General features: G+C 46.3%; 1 protein-coding gene across 1 annotated transcript in view; it reads left to right on the top strand.

Moving 5' to 3' along the window:
* The window catches only part of ATM (ATM serine/threonine kinase), a 1,319,133-nt gene that overhangs the window by 785,492 nt on the left and 515,042 nt on the right, over positions 1–18,599 (top strand). The window contains exon 36 of the mRNA XM_069202321.1: positions 16,720–16,896. Within this exon, the coding sequence (XP_069058422.1) occupies positions 16,720–16,896 (177 nt within the window). The remainder of the gene's footprint in view (positions 1–16,719; positions 16,897–18,599) is intronic.

Raw genomic sequence — 18,599 nt, 5'->3', positions numbered from 1 at the left:
GGACCCGCGACCTCTGAATCCTCTGAGGACTGCCCGACTTCGAGAAAGACAAGAAACTCCCGAGGACAGCGGCCCTGCTCCAAAAGAACTGCAACTTTGTTTCAAGTAGCAGATTTAAAGACCCCTACAACTCCCCGCAAGAAGCGTGAGACTTGCAACACTGCACCCGGCGACCCCGACTCGACTGGTGGAGAACCAACACCTCAGGGAGGACCCTCCGGCGACTCCAAGACTGTGAGTAACCAAAGTTGTCCCCCCTGAACCCCAACAGCGACACCTGCAGAGGGAATCCCGAGGCTCTCCCTGACCGCGACTGTCTGAACTCCATTTCCCGACGGCTGGAAAAGACCCTGCACCCTCAGCCCCCAGCACCTAAAGGAACGGAACTCCTGTGCAGGAGTGACCCCCAGGAGGCCCTTGCCCAGGTGGTGGCTACCCCGTGGAGCCCCCCCCCTTGCCTGCTGCAACGCTGAAGAGATCCCTTGATCTCTCATAGGAAACCATTGAAAACCCGACGCGTGTTTGCACACTGCACCCGCGCTGCTGAGGGTGTACTTTTTGTGCTGACTTGTGTCCCCCCCGGTGCCCTACAAAACCCCCCTGGTCTGCCCTCCGAAGACGCGGGTACTTACCTGCTGGCAGACTGGAACCGGGGCACCCCCTTCTCTCCATTGAAGCCTATGTGTTTTGGGCACCTCTTTGACATTTGCACCTGACCGGCCCTGAGCTGCTGGTGTGATAACTTGGGGGTTGCTCTGAACCCCCAACGGTGGGCTACCTTGGACCAAAAACTGAAACCTGTAAGTGACTTACTTACCTGTTAAAACTAACAATAACTTACCTCCCCCAGGAACTGTGAAAATTGCACTGTGTCCACTTTTAAAACAGCTTATCGTGTTTTATGTAAAAAGTATACATGCTAATGTAATGATTCAAAGTTCCTAAAGTACTTACCTGCAATACCTTTCAAATGAGATATTACATGTAGAATTTGAACCTGTGGTTCTTAAAATAAACTAAGAAAATATATTTTTCTATAACAAAACCTATTGGCTGGATTTGTCTCTGAGTGTGTGTTCCTCATTTATTGCCTGTGTGTATGTACAACAAATGCTTAACACTACTCCTTTGATAAGCCTACTGCTCGACCACACTACCACAAAATAGAGCATTAGAATTATCTCTTTTTGCCACTATCTTACCTCTAAGGGGAACCCTTGGACTCTGTGCATACTATTCCTTATTTTGAAATAGTGCATAAAGAGCCAACTTCCTACATTGGTGGATCAGCGGTGGGGTACAAGACTTTGCATTTGCTGGACTACTCAGCCAATACCTGATCACACGACAAATTCCCAAAAATTGTCATTAGAAATTGATTTTTGCAATTTGAAATTTTTCTAAATTCTTTAAAGTCCTGCTAGGGCCTTGTGTTAGTCCCGGTTAGCATTTCTTTTAGAGTTTAAAAGTTTGGTAAAAGTTTGAATTAGATTCTAGAACCAGTTTTAGTTTCTTAAAAAGTATTCCAACTTTTAGAAGCATAATGTCTAGTACAGATGTGAATGTGGTGGAACTCGACACCACACCTTACCTCCATCTACAGATGAGAGAGCTAAGGTCACTCTGTAAAATAAAGAAAATAACAATGGGGCTCCAGACCTTCCAAACTACAGCTCCAGGAGCTGTTGGCAGAGTTTGAAAGAGCCAACCCCTCTGAGGATGGCAACACAGAGGATGATGATAGTGACTTGGAGGGTGATTCCCCCCCACCAGTCCTATCTAGGGAGAACAGGGCCTCTCAAGCCCTGACTCCACAAATAATAGTCAGAGATGCTGGTTCCCTCAAAGGAGGGACCAACCTCTCTGAAATCACTGAGGATAACTCCAGTGAAGAGGACATCCAGTTAGCCAGGATGGCCAAAAGATTGGCTTTGGAAAGACAGATCCTAGCCATAGAAAGGGAAAGACAAGAGATGGGCCTAGGACCCATCAATGGTGGCAGCAACATAAATAGGGTCAGAGATTCTCCTGACATGTTGAAGATCCCTAAAGGGATTGTAACTAAATATGAAGATGGTGATGACATCACCAAATGGTTCACAGCTTTTGAGAGGGCTTGTGTAACCAGAAAAGTGAACAAATCTCACTGGGGTGCTCTCCTTTGGGAAATGTTCACAGGAAAGTGTAGGGATAGACTCCTCACACTCTCTGGAAAAGATGCAGAATCTTATGACCTCATGAAGGGTACCCTGATTGAGGGCTTTGGATTCTCCACTGAGGAGTATAGGATTAGATTCAGGGGGGCTCAAAAATCCTCGAGCCAGACCTGGGTTGACTTTGTAGACTACTCAGTAAAAACACTAGATGGTTGGATTCAAGGCAGTGGTGTAAGTAATTATGATGGGCTGTACAATTTATTTGTGAAAGAACACCTATTAAGTAATTGTTTCAATGATAAACTGCATCAGCATCTGGTAGACCTAGGACCAATTTCTCCCCAAGAATTGGGAAAGAAGGCGGACCATTGGGTCAAGACTAGGGTGTCCAAAACTTCCACAGGGGGTGACCAAAAGAAAGGGGTCACAAAACCTCCCCAGGGGAAAGGTGGTGAGACAGCCAAAAACAAAAATAGTAAAGAGTCTTCTACAGGCCCCCAAAAACCTGCACAGGAGGGTGGGCCCAGAGCCTCTTCCCAAAACAATTCTGGGTACAAGGGTAAAAACTTTGATCCCAAAAAGGCCTGGTGTCGTAGCTGTAGTCAGTCTGGACACCAAACTGGAGACAAGGCCTGTCCCAAGAAAGATACCACTTCTAACTCCAATCCAGCTAAAACTGGAATGGCCAGTCTCCAAGTGGGATCAACAGTGTGCCCAGAGCAAATCAGGTGTCACACTGAAGCTACATTAGTCTCTGAGGGTGGGGTGGATTTAGCCACACTGGCTGCCTGGCCCCCTAACATGCAAAAATACAGGCAGCAGCTCTTAATTAATGGGACAAGTGTAGAGGGCCTGAGGGATACAGGTGCCAGTGTCACTATGGTGACAGAGAAACTGGTTTCCCCTGGCCAATACCTGGCTGGACAAACTTATCCAGTCACCAACGCTGACAATCAGACTAAAGTACATCCCATGGCTATGGTAACTTTAGAGTGGGGAGGGGTCAATGGCCTGAAACAGGTGGTGGTCTCCTCAAATATCCCAGTAGACTGTTTGCTTGGAAATTACCTGGAGTCCTCAGCATGGGCTGAGGTAGAACTGAAAACCCATGCAGCCATGCTGGGTATCCCTGAACTGGTGTGTGTCAAGACAAGGGCACAGTGCAAGGCACAGGGTGAAAAAGTAGAGCTGGAGTCTGGAAGAAAGGCCCAGCCTACCAAGAGAAAAGGAAAGTCAGCTGGGAAACCAGCTGCAACACAACAAGAAAAAGAGAACCACTCTTCTCAGGAAGAAGTTCTGCCCTCTGAGGGAACTGAGCCTATGGAGCTGGAACCTTATCAGGTTGAGCTCTTAGGCCCAGGGGGACCCTCAAGGGAAGAGTTGTGTAAGGGACAAGAAACCTGTCCCTCTCTTGAAGGCCTTAGGCAGCAAGCTGCTGAAGAGTCCAAAGGCAAGAAAAATGGAACACATAGGGTCTATTGGGAAGATGGACTCCTGTACACTGAGGCAAGAGATCCCAAACCTGGTGCCACTAGGAGAGTGGTAGTGCCTCAGGGTTTCAGAGAGTTTATTCTGACCTTAGCCCATGATATTCCCCTTGCTGGGCATTTGGGACAAACCAAGACGTGGGAGAGGTTAGTCAACCACTTCTACTGGCCCAATATGTCCCAGAAGGTTAAGGAGTTTTGCCTCTCCTGCCCCACCTGTCAAGCCAGTGGTAAGACAGGTGGGCATCCAAAGGCCCCCCTCATTCCACTTCCAGTGGTGGGGGTCCCCTTTGAAAGAGTGGGTGTGGACATAGTTGGTCCACTAGAACCTCCCACAGCCTCAGGAAATATGTACATCCTAGTAGTAGTGGATCATGCTACTAGGTATCCTGAAGCTATTCCCCTTAGGTCGACTACTGCCCCTGCAGTAGCCAAGGCCCTCATTGGTATCTTTACCAGAGTGGGCTTCCCTAAGGAGGTGGTGTCTGACAGAGGTACCAACTTCATGTCAGCATACCTAAAACACATGTGGAATGAGTGTCGGGTGACTTATAAATTCACTACACCATATCATCCACAAACTAATGGCCTTGTTGAGAGATTCAACAAGACATTAAAGGGCATGATCATGGGGCTCCCAGAAAAACTCAAAAGGAGATGGGATGTCCTCCTGCCATGTCTGCTTTTCGCTTACAGAGAGGTGCCTCAGAAGGGAGTAGGATTCTCACCCTTTGAACTTCTGTTTGGCCATCCTGTAAGGGGACCACTTGCTCTTGTTAAAGAAGGCTGGGAGAGACCTCTTCATGAGCCTAAACAAGACATAGTGGACTATGTACTTGGCCTTCGCTCAAGGATGGCAGAGTACATGGAAAAGGCAAGTAAAAACCTTGAGGCCAACCAACAGCTCCAGAAGTTGTGGTATGACCAAAATGCTGCACTGGTTGAATTTCAACCAGGGCAGAAAGTCTGGGTTCTGGAGCCTGTGGCTCCCAGGGCACTTCAGGACAAATGGAGTGGCCCTTACCCAGTACTAGAGAGGAAGAGTCAGGTCACCTACCTGGTGGACCTGGGCACAAGCAGGAGCCCCAAGAGGGTGATCCATGTGAACCGCCTTAAGCTCTTCCATGACAGGGCTGATGTAAATCTGTTGATGGTAACAGATGAGGACCAGGAAGCTGAGAGTGAGCCTCTCCCTGATCTCCTCTCATCAGACCCTAAAGATGGCTCAGTGGATGGAGTGATCTATTCAGACACCCTCTCTAGCCAACAGCAGTCTGACTGTAGGAAGGTCCTACAGCAGTTTGTTGAACTCTTTTCCCTAACCCCTGGTCAGACACACCTGTGTACCCATGATGTGGACACAGGGGACAGCATTCCTGTCAAAAACAAAATATTCAGACAGTCTGACCAAGTTAAGGAAAGCATCAAGGTGGAAGTCCACAAGATGCTGGAATTGGGAGTAATTGAGTACTCTGACAGCCCCTGGGCTAGCCCAGTGGTCTTAGTCCCCAAACCTCACACCAAAGAAGGAAAGAGAGAGATGAGGTTTTGTGTGGACTACAGAGGCCTTAATTCTGTCACCAAGACAGATGCCCATCCCATTCCTAGAGCTGATGAGCTGATAGACAAATTAGGGGCTGCCAAATTCTTAAGTACCTTTGACTTAACAGCTGGGTACTGGCAAATCAAAATGGCCCCTGGAGCAAAAGAAAAGACAGCATTCTCCACACCTGATGGGCATTATCAGTTCACTGTTATGCCCTTTGGTTTAAAGAATGCCCCTGCCACCTTCCAAAGGTTGGTGAATCAAGTCCTGGCTGGGTTGGAATCCTTTAGTGCAGCTTATCTTGATGATATTGCTGTCTTCAGCTCCACCTGGCAGGATCACCTGGTCCACCTGAAGAAGGTTTTGAAGGCTCTGCAATCTGCAGGCCTCTCTATCAAGGCATCCAAATGCCAGATAGGGCAGGGAACTGTGGTTTACTTGGGACACCTTGTAGGTGGAGGCCAAGTTCAGCCACTCCAGCCTAAGATCCAGACTATTCTGGACTGGGCAGCTCCAAAAACCCAGACTCAAGTCAGGGCATTCCTTGGCTTGACTGGGTACTATAGGAGGTTTGTGAAGGAATATGGATCCATTGTGACAGCCCTCACAGAACTCACCTCCAAGAAAATGCCCAAGAAGGTAAACTGGACTGTAGAATGCCAACAGGCCTTTGACACCCTGAAGCAAGCTATGTGCACAGCACCAGTTCTAAAAGCTCCAGATTACTCCAAGCAATTCATTGTGCAAACAGATGCCTCTGAACATGGGATAGGGGCAGTTTTGTCCCAAACAAATGATGATGGCCTTGACCAGCCTGTTGCTTTCATTAGCAGGAGGTTACTCCCCAGGGAGCAGCGTTGGAGTGCCATTGAGAGGGAGGCCTTTGCTGTGGTTTGGTCCCTGATGAAGTTGAGACCATACCTTTTTGGTACTCAGTTCCTAGTTCAAACTGACCACAGACCTCTCAGATGGCTGATGCAAATGAAAGGTGAAAATCCAAAACTGTTGAGGTGGTCCATCTCCCTACAGGGAATGGACTTTATAGTGGAACACAGACCTGGGACTGCCCATGCCAATGCAGATGGCCTTTCCAGGTTCTTCCACTTAGAAAATGAAGACTCTCTTGGGAAAGATTAGTCTCATCCTCTTTCGTTTGGGGGGGGGGGGGGGGGTTGTGTAAGGAAATGCCTCCTTGGCATGGTTACCCCCTGACTTTTTGCCTTTGCTGATGCTATGTTTTGAATTGAAAGTGTGCTGAGGCCTGCTAACCAGGCCCCAGCACCAGTGTTCTTTCCCTAACCTGTACTTTTGATTCCACAATTGGCACACCCTGGCATCCAGATAAGTCCCTTGTAAGTGGTACCCCTGGTACCGAGGGCCCTGATGCCAAGGAAGGTCTCTAAGGGCTGCAGCATGTCTTATGCCACCCTGGAGACCCCTCACTCAGCACAGACACACTGCTTGCCAGCTTGTGTGTGCTGGTGAGAACAAAACGAGTAAGTCGACATGGCACTCCCCTCAGGGTGCCATGCCAGCCTCTCACTGCCTATGCAGGTATAGATAAGTCACCCCTCTAGTAGGCCTTACAGCCCTAAGGCAGGGTGCACTATACCATAGGTGAGGGCACCAGTGCATGAGCACCGTGCCCCTACAGTGTCTAAGCAATACCTTAGACATTGTAAGTGCAGGGTAGCCATAAGAGTATATGGTCTGGGAGTCTGTTTTACACGAACTCCACAGCACCATAATGGCTACACTGAAAACTGGGAAGTTTGGTATCAAACTTCTCAGCACAATAAATGCACACTGATGCCAGTGTACATTTTATTGTAAAATACACCACAGAGGGCACCTTAGAGGTGCCCCCTGAAACCTTAACCGACTATCTGTGTAGGCTGACTGGTTCCAGCAGCCTGCCACAACCGAGACATGTTGCTGGCCCCATGGGGAGAGTGCCTTTGTCACTCTGAGGCCAGTAACAAAGCCTGCACTGGGTGGAGATGCTAACACCTCCCCCAGGCAGCAGCTGTCACACCTGGCGGTGAGCCTCAAATGCTCACCCCTTTGTGCCAGCACCGCAGGACACTCCAGCTAGTGGAGTTGCCCGCCCCCTCCGGCCACGGCCCCCACTTTTGGCGGCAAGGCCGGAGAAAATAATGAGAATAACAAGGAGGAGTCACTGGCCAGTCAGGACAGCCCCTAAGGTGTCCTGAGCTGAAGTGACTCTAACTTTTAGAAATCCTCCATCTTGCAGATGGAGGATTCCCCCAATAGGATTAGGGATGTGCCCCCCTCCCCTTGGGAGGAGGCACAAAGAGGGTGTACTCACCCTCAGGGCTAGTAGCCATTGGCTACTAACCCCCCAGACCTAAACACGCCCTTAAATTTAGTATTTAAGGGCTCCCCTGAACCTAAAACTTTAGATTCCTGAAACTACAAGAAGAAGAAGACTGCTGAGCTGAAAAACCCCTGCAGAGGAAGAACAGAAGACACCAACTGCTTTGGCCCCAGACTTACCGGCCTGTCTCCTGCCTTCCAAAAGAAACCTACTCCAGCGACGCTTTCCAAGGGACCAGCGACCTCTGAATCCTCTGAGGACTGCCCGACTTCGAGAAAGACAAGAAACTCCCGAGGACAGCGGCCCTGCTCCAAAAGAACTGCAACTTTGTTTCAAGTAGCAGATTTAAAGACCCCTGCAACTCCCCGCAAGAAGCGTGAGACTTGCAACACTGCACCCGGCGACCCCGACTCGACTGGTGGAGAACCAACACCTCAGGGAGGACCCTCCGGCGACTCCAAGACTGTGAGTAACCAAAGTTGTCCCCCCTGAACCCCCACAGCGACGCCTGCAGAGGGAATCCCGAGGCTCCCCCTGACCGCGACTGCCTGAACTCCATTTCCCGACGGCTGGAAAAGACCCTGCACCCGCAGCCCCCAGCACCTAAAGGAACGGAACTCCTGTGCAGGAGTGACCCCCAGGAGGCCCTCTCCCTTGCCCAGGTGGTGGCTACCCCGAGGAGCCCCCCCCCTTGCCTGCCTGCAACGCTGAAGAGATCCCTTGATCTCTCATAGGAAACCATTGAAAACCCGACGCGTGTTTGCACACTGCACCCGGCCGCCCCCGCGCTGCTGAGGGTGTACTTTTTGTGCTGACTTGTGTCCCCCCTGGTGCCCTACAAAACCCCCCTGGTCTGCCCTCCGAAGACGCGGGTACTTACCTGCTGGCAGACTGGAACCGGGGCACCCCCTTCTCTCCATTGAAGCCTATGTGTTTTGGGCACCTCTTTGACCTTTGCACCTGACCGGCCCTGAGCTGCTGGTGTGATAACTTGGGGGTTGCTCTGAACCCCCAACGGTGGGCTACCTTGGACCAAAAACTGAAACCTGTAAGTGACTTACTTACCTGTTAAAACTAACAATAACTTACCTCCCCCAGGAACTGTGAAAATTGCACTGTGTCCACTTTTAAAACAGCTTATTGTGTTTTATGTAAAAAGTATACATGCTAATGTAATGATTCAAAGTTCCTAAAGTACTTACCTGCAATACCTTTCAAATGAGATATTACATGTAGAATTTGAACCTGTGGTTCTTAAAATAAACTAAGAAAATATATTTTTCTATAACAAAACCTATTGGCTGGATTTGTCTCTGAGTGTGTGTTCCTCATTTATTGCCTGTGTGTATGTACAACAAATGCTTAACACTACTCCTTTGATAAGCCTACTGCTCGACCACACTACCACAAAATAGAGCATTAGAATTATCTCTTTTTGCCACTATCTTACCTCTAAGGGGAACCCTTGGACTCTGTGCATACTATTCCTTATTTTGAAATAGTGCATACAGAGCCAACTTCCTACAGTGCCGTTTTGTTAGTGTGTGTGTATTTTGAGCGCAGCGGTGTGTACCGCTAGTGGTTTACCATGGTTGAATGTCCGCTGCGGTGATTCGTGGCTCCTGGGTCCTGATGCTGAGGGCGTATTTCTGTTGGTGTAACGGTGTGGGTTTTGGTACCGCCAGTTTATCACTGACCTTTGGTCTGGCGGACTTGTGTGGGTGTCTGTATAGTGGCGGATTTCTCTGTGTGGGTCATAATACCCGTAACGGTATACTGCTGCGGTCACTGTATGTTGGCGGCCGTCAGGACGGCAATTGGCGGCATTTAACGCCAGGGTTGTACTGAGGGCCAAAATGTATTTCATTTAATCTTTGGCCTAGTAACGCATTGCAGTGGGCACTACAAAAGGGTATTTGTCGGCCCTTTTGGTATTTTTATGTTTGCCCAATCAACTGTCCCTGTTTCAGTCACCACAGTGGGACCATAACTTGGTCTTGACGTTTCCCCTGTGTAAGCCCTGTTCGCTCTCTCCTGATCTTAAAAACCTTCTTCATTGCGATTACTTCAGCTCTTCACATCAGATTAGTGCAGACACTTTCAGTGCATCTGCCTTACACCATGTTTTTCCTATACAAGTTGGTCCTGAAGACTTAGGCGGCATTCTTACCAAAAGTTGTGTCTCCCTTCCACGTTTTACAGTCCATTACTATAGGAAGTTTGTTCTTTTTGTGATATATCAAAATGACATATATCGTGCAAAGATTTCAGGTGTTCCAATATTTGTGGACAAGGTCTTGCTCTAGCAATCCCAAGGTGCTCCTTTAGGGGTTAGTGTGGTAGAGAAGCCTTTTGCTTATCAGAGAGGAGCGCGAGACATTTGCAAATATACATACAGTCAATAAATGAGGCACATGACTCAATAAGGAGCTCCAAATCTTTTTCTATGTTTTGGCACTAGAATCAATGTGATCAGGTAAGTATGTTTTGCAAGAAAAATCTTTCCAGTTCAGAAAAGTCAACACAGTGCAATTCTTGAAAACTGCAATGTTAACCTCTGGAGGAGCAGCTAATACAGCAAACCAGTAGAGTACATCGACTTACAAAACCAATCTCCGGGACTTAAGGTAAGTATTGGGCAAAGGTCAGGGCCACACCAGCAGGTCACACCGTGCAGCACTGGGGTGTCTGGGTGTAGAGGGGGAGTGCGGTGTCGGGTGCCCAATGTTAGTCACTGGAGATCGGTCCAGTTGGGAAGAGGCTGCAGGGTAGGACTAGGTGTCCAGTTTGGGTGAGCCACTGTGGGCTCAGGTCTTGCAATGCTCGGGGACATAGGGACACCATTGGTCCTCTTCTCCTCCGTCCGGGGCGGCCAGGTGCAGGTGGTTCTTGGACTGTCATGAGGTGACCGTCGCAGTGGAGGGGGCAACTGAAACAGGCTGCAGGAGTAGACTGGGGACCAATCCGGATAAATGTGGGCTCAAGGCTCATGGTCCTGGGGATGCAGAGACACGAGTGGTCTTCTTTTCCTCAGTCTGTGTGCGAAGGTGCTGTGGACCATCGGGGCTGCCATCACTGGAGGCGGTCACAGTTGAGTGAGGCCTGCACAAACAGACTGCAGGCGTCGGAGTGAAGGTCGCAGTGTGGAAACCCATGATGGACTTTGTTTCTGGAGAGGCTAGGGACCAGGTGGACTTGTTGACCCACTTCAACACGAGCTGAGAGCTCGGGTGCAGGAGTGCTGTCTGTCTGCAGTTTTTGTGGTCCAGTGTACTCTTCAGCGGTTCTTGGGTGCTTGCAAGGATGCAGGGGAGCAGCTCTGCCACTCCACTGGAGATACCTTTTGCTTGGGTGAAGGCTGGCAGTCTTCCCGGGGTTTTGGAAATTTCAGCAGCTGGATGACGAGGCGACTTTGGCATAATTGTTGCAGTTAGCAGGCAGGCTGGCAATGTTGGCGCTGAGTCAGTCACCTGTCTTGTTCAGATCAGCCTGATCTGATTTTCTGGTGCCAGAGGCTCCTCTTAATACTGCATTTAGGAGGGTTTCATTGAGTGTAGGGTAGTAACCAATGGGCTACTTATGCCTGGGGACACTTCACCACCTAAATGACCACTTCCTGTGGGAAGTGAGCATAACCCTGTCCCAGAGATCCTAGTTCTGTCATCTCGAGAGAAAAGGCATTGATAGCGCTAGTTGAGTATCCCCGTAGGATAACGACCCGACTAACAGATAACAGTCTAGAAGTACTTAATAATTTGATAGTAAACTATCCCATCCTTAATATGGAAGAAGATCCAAAAGATATATTTAAAGGCTATAATAAGGGTATTGCGTTAATGGTCAATTGCCTTAAAAGTAAATTAAAAATACCGCAAGAGGGAAAGGGGAAGGGAGAACCATATAAGATGAATAATAGTAAAATATGGTTTAATCGGGAATGTAGGCGTAGAAAGCAAATGATGCGAAGATTAATAAGGGATTATAAGAAAAGATCCTCCGTTGTTATAGAAGAGAAGCTTCGTCAAGCAAACAGGATTATAATACACTGATAAGACAGAGGAAATGAGAATATGTTAATAAAAATTGGGATACAATAATGGAGGTGATAAAAACACGGAATATTAGGGGTTTTTGGCAGTTGGTAAGGGAGGGGAAAAGCGTAGGAACTATGTGGTGTTTGGTTGGAGAAGAAGACTGGTATAAATATTTGTCTTCTATATATAAAGGTACCGATGATGAAGAAGGTTATGGTATTCCTAGGAAGCTCGGTGAGAACACAAGATTAGCTTTTGTCCCACAGAAAATAAAAGAAACTATTGCAGCATTGAAATTAACTAAAGCAGCAGGCCCAGACAATCTCCCAGCAATAATAATAAAAAAGGATATTGATTGTTGGACAAAATTCTTCTATGTTACGTTTTGTAAAATCCTTGATTATGGCCGTTTTCCAGAGAATTGGAAGGGTGCCATGATAAGACCGATTTACAAAAAGGAGGATCCAACTCAACCAAAAAATTATCGGCTGATAAGTTTATTAGACGTAGGTGAAAAGGTATTCACAAAGCTATTGCTGGGGTTAATCAAAGAATGGGCAGATGATAAAGATTTGAAACCAGTAGAGCAAGGTGGTTTCAAGGAAGGGCATTCGACAATTGACCACTGCTTCAATCTGTGGGCCTTAGCAAAAAAAGCAGTCAAAATGCAAGGAAGTTTATTTTGCTGTTTCGTTGATTTTCGTGCTGCATTTGATTTGGTAGACAGGAAATTGCTATGGGATATGCTAAAACAGTTAGGGATTGATTTGGATATATTATTTCTTCTTCAGGGCGTGGATTCACAAAATTGGGCCCAAGTAATCTTAGATATGAGTGGCTCACTTTCAAAAAGGATCCCCATAAAGAATGGTCTCCGTCAAGATTGTGTGTTGGCCCCAGTATTATTCTCATTATTCCTGTCAGATCTGCTAGGGTTTTAACGGAAGGTTAATGGTCTAAGCCCAAAAATGGATGGTGTGCATGTTTCCTGCCTATTATATGCGGACGATTTAGTGATAATGGATATGACAGAGTTAGGGCTACAAAGGAAGTTAGAGGTGTTTTATGCTTACTGACAAAGGAAAAAATTGGTACTAAATATGGAGAAAATGAAAATAATGTCTATAGGGAAAGAGAAAAGCGCATTCAATTACATTCTAGGGGGAGAAAAAATAGAGAAGGTAAAAGAGTATAAATATCTGGGCATACGGTTCAACTCACATTTAAGATGGAAAGCTCACACTGAAACCCTCAAAAATAAAGTCTTATCTTCAGTCTGGGGATTAAAACAATTCAATAGTAAATATGGAGGTCCTTCTCTCCAGCCGGTAATCTCCACTTTTAATGCTATGGTTCGCCCCCAATTTCAATATGGGGTGGAAGTTTTAACTTTCTCTGGGATGCTAAATAGGGAAACAGAAGAAAGTATCTGCGTAAAGCGCATGCTCTCATTGCCCCCCTCGAGTATGCTACAAGCTATAAGAGCAGAATGTCAAATGACGGCGTGGACTTATCTGGGCCTACAAGCTGCACTGAAGTTCTGGTTAAGTATAACAGATGAAGGGATCTGTAAGATCGCGAGATTGTGTAAAAAAGAAATAACAATAAGTGAGTTACATTGGGCATTACAAGTGAGAGGACGGTTAAAAAAGATCTGTGTCCTCTTAGGTTTACCCGGTAACCGATGGTGTGGTGCGCAAATTTCGAAACATAATCTAAGAATAATAGTGAAGGAAAGAGCAAGAGAATTAGACCTGAAGTACTTAGAAAGTAAAATATCAACTCAGGCTATGGTAGTCGGATGGAGGAATCCTGAAAATGTTCCTTATATAGAGGCTCTACCTAACTCAGGATTAAGAAATTTAGTGTTACAGTTCCAAATTGGGCTGAACCAAGGGCTATATGTATCCCAAAGCAAAATCATTTCTTAAGGATAGCCAGGGCCTATGTACATGTGGCTTACAACAGAAATATACCATGCAACACTTACTTTTGGATTGTCAATGGTTCTTAGGAGTGCGCAAGAAGTTTTTAAAACCTATTTTTAAGGAATATAATATTACTAATCGGGACCAAGCGCTTAGGTTACTTATTGGTATGAGATTTTGAAATGTAACCTGTGCACTGGGCCCATTTTTAAATGACTTAAGAAAGGAAATATCCAGACTTACAGGGGTGGATATAAGGTAGGGAATTATGTGGAATGTAGAGTTTTAAATATTATAATTGATTATTATTATATTACATTGGTTGATGGTATTTTAGAAAATGTTGCCACGTTAGGAGAAGGCAAGAAATAAAATGTAGAGCACTTTATATTGAAAATAGCACTTTATGAGAAAGTAAGGAATGGAGCCCATTCAGAACTGTATATGGGATACATTGGCTGGCATGTTGCACTTTATGAAACTGTAAGAACTTGAATTATGTAGGAAGTAAAAGGAAAGAAGAGCCCTAAAGCTCATAATCGATTATCCTAAAATTGCATTGGTTGATGGCACTCTAGAAAATCTTGCCACGCTATAACAAGGCATGAAATAAAATGCGCAGCACTTTATATTGGAAATTGCACTTTGAAATCGTAAGGACCAGTCTAATCAGAACTGTATGTGGGATAATCTAGTTGGCATGCTGCACTTTAAGAAATTGTAAGAACTTGAATTTTAATCTAATGAATTATGTAACTAGAGTTGGTTAACAAGAATTAGTATGATCTAAGAACTTTGTATGTTAATGTAATATGTAATCAAATAGTTTTAAATGAATTTGTATATTTTATTGTTTTTATACTTTTAAGGCTTATGCCAAATAAAATAATTTTTGAATTGAATTGTCATCTCCAAGATGGCAGACTTTCAAAAGTTGTGTCCACATCAGGCAGCTCACTTTAGAGGTGGGACTGACCCGAGAAGTGGGCACGCCTTTGTGACTACTAATTTTCCTGCCTGTCCAGGTGACAAGGAAGACAGATCTCAGTATCATGGGCGGTGGGCTCCTTTCAAGCCCTCTGCCTGGGGGTGCAGATTCACAGGTCATGCTGCTGAAAGGGGTATACTAACACTCCTGCCAGAGCAGACTTTGTTTCCGTTCGCCCAAGAGCAAAGGCTCTCACCCCTGTGGTCAAAATCGCAGGCTTATTAGAACTAGTCAGCCAGCACACGGGTAGATGGTCGGTTTTCAGGGGGAACCTCTAAGGTCCCCAACATCCTTTACTGGAATCAGTGAGGGTTTATTAAAAACAGATGTTTGATACCAGTCATCCCTATTTTCAGTGGAGCCATCTTCTAGCTGGGGAACTCGTACTGACCAGTGTCCAGCACATGTATTTAAAATGGTTTCCCTGTTCACTCACTATATAGGAGAATCGACAAAGACATTGTGGGAGCATATCTGCTCCTGCAGATATGTCCTCACATGTAATTTAATACACCCTGCCTTAAGTTTGTAAGGCCTCTGCTGTAGGGGTGACTTACATATATTGCATGCAGTGTTAAGGGACATGGCACACAGGCTTTGTGCCATGTCATGTTTTTACTTTTAGCTGCACTGATACACGCATTCTGCAGTGGCAGTCTGCAGGTGCTAGGCGAGGGGTCCTTGAGGGTGGCACAATACGTGATGCAGCCCTTGGGACTCTATTTGGTACCCATGACCTAGCTACCAGGGGTACTATTTACTAGGGACTTGTAGGGGTGCCAAAGGTATGGCCAGTTGGCGAACAATTGTACAGTTTTAGATAAAGAGATCTGGCACCGGGGACCTGGTTAGCAGGAACCCATTTCACTTTCAGTCAAAATTGTATCAGAGACCAGGCAAAACAGGGCACTTTCCTACAATTACTTTGCTATTCTTTTTTATTTGTCCTCCGAACTGCCTAAAGGAGGAGGAGAGGCTCCATCAGCTAGAATCCAAAAGGGCTTAACATTCTTACCTTGTTCCTACCAACATCCACTGAGTGGACAATCAGCTTTTTGTGGGTTTTCTTGAGCAAATTAAGTGAAAGCTGTGTAGAAGAAGACCTTGTCAAGGAGAATTGTCCTCTAAATTAAGATGTGCTACACACTAGCCACAAAACAGCCCCTCTATGGTCTGAGAACCCATTCCACCATGGGTAAGTCTGCTATCAGTGCATTGGCTTGTGGAGTGCCCATAATTGACATCTGGCAGGCTGTGGCGTGGGATTCAGTGCATATGTTCACAAAGCACTAGTGCCCTGATAGCCAGGTCCTGCTGGAAAGGGCATTTTGCCAACTTGATATTGCAAGCCTTTTTGGATTAAGTTTCCGCTGCAGACCTTCCTTCTTGGGATGTACTGCTTTGATATCTATCTCAAATTAAGAAACTGAGGTTAGAAGCAGTGTGGAGTCAGGGGAAGCCACATATTGCCACCTAGAGGAGAAATCTTGCTGGATTCAGTCTGGTACCTAGGGAGTATTGTGTGGTGTGGAATCGGCAGTTCAGTAAAGTATCCACCAGAAAGAGTTATACAGAATGCAAGTAGTTGTTCGTCTGCTCTATTTATAGATAAGGGGTTTGTTTGTCCCTTTATTATCATCTCTGTAATAACCTGTTAGAGGGCTTGATTTTTTGTGAGCTTTCTCTAGCTTATAGAGGTCCCTTTCCAACTTGTTCTATATAAAACATCTGAGACAATTTGTCGGATGTGATATCCGTGGTTTTGCCTGCAACACCGCCTTACGTGAAAGTCTTTCTGGATACTGTCGATGAGGAACATTTCCATCCACTTTTTTTAGTGGTGTTTATTATGAAGGTGATTGATCCATGGTGCAGCACACTATATCTGACATGTGATTTCAGCCAAACAGCACAAATCTAAACCTTTAGAGGGAAAAGTCTTTAATGCGCACTTGTCATCTTATAATGATATCGTGTAAGGTACTGTATTTAAATTAAAATGTCTTAAAGTAATACGAAAATTCTAAACAAAAAATAAAATCAACATATACAACTTAGTTTTAAACCTTCTAATGCTATGCTAGTTTCAGTGTGTGGTTTGGGTTTTATCTCATTTATAGTAAAGGCTGAATTTCTAGATTAACTGATGAGATGTCCTTTTATTGTTCCCTACTGCTATGTTTTTTTGTCGAATGTGCAGTTAACAGGGACAACATTGATTTATCCACCTTTATTTTGTCAGTTTCTTGAAGTTCCAAATATTTCCAGACAGAGCCCACAAGAAAGCTTGGATGATCACGGTGTGTGGAGTCCACAGATGGGACAGCATGACAGCTGGATTAAAAACCTCACTTGCACGCTGCTGGACAGTGGTGGGGTGAAAAGTGAAGTGCTTCAGTTAGTGAGGCCAATGTGTGAGGTAAGAAAGCCCGTGCTTAAAGTGACAGTTGAAATACAATGATATAATAACAAAGCCTCTTTCCAGCTTAAGGGAAAGAAAACCACAGAGTTTATAGATAGTCCTTAATTCTGTAATCTGATGTAACCACGGAATCACCTAGGTGACATTACAGTGTAATAAGCAATTCTATGTTGCTGAGGGGTGGGGCTTGTGGGTGGTTAGCAATGAATGCTCAAGTAATGGACGGTTTGATTGTTGTCAGTACTTGGAATATACTTAGCTGAACAGTAAATTTAACATGTTGCAGATAAGAAATACTGTCATTGTGGATAAGTATGATCCAGCAGCCTTCCTGGGTCACATTCCAGGTGCATTCTACCATTTTAAATTTGGAGAAGATTTGGTGATCCTCATTTGGATGAGGTCTTAAAGAGACTTAACATATAGATAGATTAAATATATTAGAGGACACAGCCAATCCCTGGGTAACTCTGCATTCAATGGCCTGTGGAGATGTTCAGAATGAAAGTGGAACTGATCCTTGACCCAAGGGTAGGTCGCTCCCCCTGCCGCTGCAGCTCCACCAGCCCAGGCTCCTGAGACCTCCTAGCAAGCCCAGCGAATTCACAGTAAGTACCCCCCACCGCCCAGCCCCTCGCCCTGCCCCGCGCTACTCACCTCCTCTCCTGCTTCTGTTCTTCATCTCTGTTCTTCCTCTGTGCTCTTACTCTGTAGTCTTCATCTGTACTCTTCTTTCTCTCCTGCTCCCCGTCTTCTATCTTCATCTGTGTGCTTCTCTCTCTCTCCTTTGCACCGTGACCTGCGTGTGCTTTCTCCTTCTCTGTCCCTCTTCTTGGCTCTTCCCTCTAATGCTCGTCGCTCCTCTTCTTCTTTACCTTCTTCTGTGTTCTTCTCCCTTCTGCGCTCCTCTTCTTCTTTACCTTCTTCTGTGTTCTTCTCTCTTCTGCGCTCCTCTTCTTCACCTTCTTCTGTGTTCTTCTCTCCTTTACCTTCTTCTGTGTTCTTCTCTCTTCTGCGCTCCTCTTCTTCTTTACCTTCTTCTGTGTTCTTCTCTCTTCTGCGCTCCTCTTCTTCACCTTCTTCTGTGTTCTTCTCTCCTTTACCTTCTTCTGTGTTCTTCTCTCTTCTGCGCTCCTCTTCTTCTTTACCTTCTTCTGTGTTCTTCTCTCCTTTACCTTCTTCTGTGTTCTTCTCTCTTCTGCGCTCCTCTTCTTCTTTACCTTCTACTGTTTTCTTCTGTCTTCTGATCTTCGGCTCCTCTTCTGCTCCTCTTCTGCTCCTCTTCTTCTTTTACCTGCTTCTTGGTTCTTCCCGCGCCTGCCCTCCTGCTCCTGTCTCGTCTCTCTGACCTCCCTCACTCGCCACCTCCTCTGTTACACCCCCTATCTTCCTATCCTTTCACTCTATCTCTCACCCTCACTCACCTCCATCTCTGCAACCCCCTATCTTCTATCTCTCACCCTCACCCACCTCCACCTCTATAACCCCCCTCCCCTATCTTCCTAACTTTCCTCCTAACTCTCTTCCTAAACTCACCCCACCACCCTTAACCCCCCCCTCCCCATCTCTTCTCCCCTCTACCTGTCCCCCTCCCTCCGCTTTCCCGCCGCCACCTCCTGCACGCCCTGCCCCCCCAGCTCCCATTCGTCGCCCCAGTCCCGTCCCCCGCCCCCAGCTGACCCCTCCCCCCACCATCCTCC

This window comes from Pleurodeles waltl, chromosome 8 (assembly GCF_031143425.1).
Source record: "Pleurodeles waltl isolate 20211129_DDA chromosome 8, aPleWal1.hap1.20221129, whole genome shotgun sequence".
NCBI classification, from domain to species: Eukaryota; Metazoa; Chordata; class Amphibia; order Caudata; family Salamandridae; genus Pleurodeles; species Pleurodeles waltl.
The sequence above is the reverse complement of the archived record's forward strand: the minus strand, read 5'-3'. Positions and strand labels throughout refer to the sequence as shown.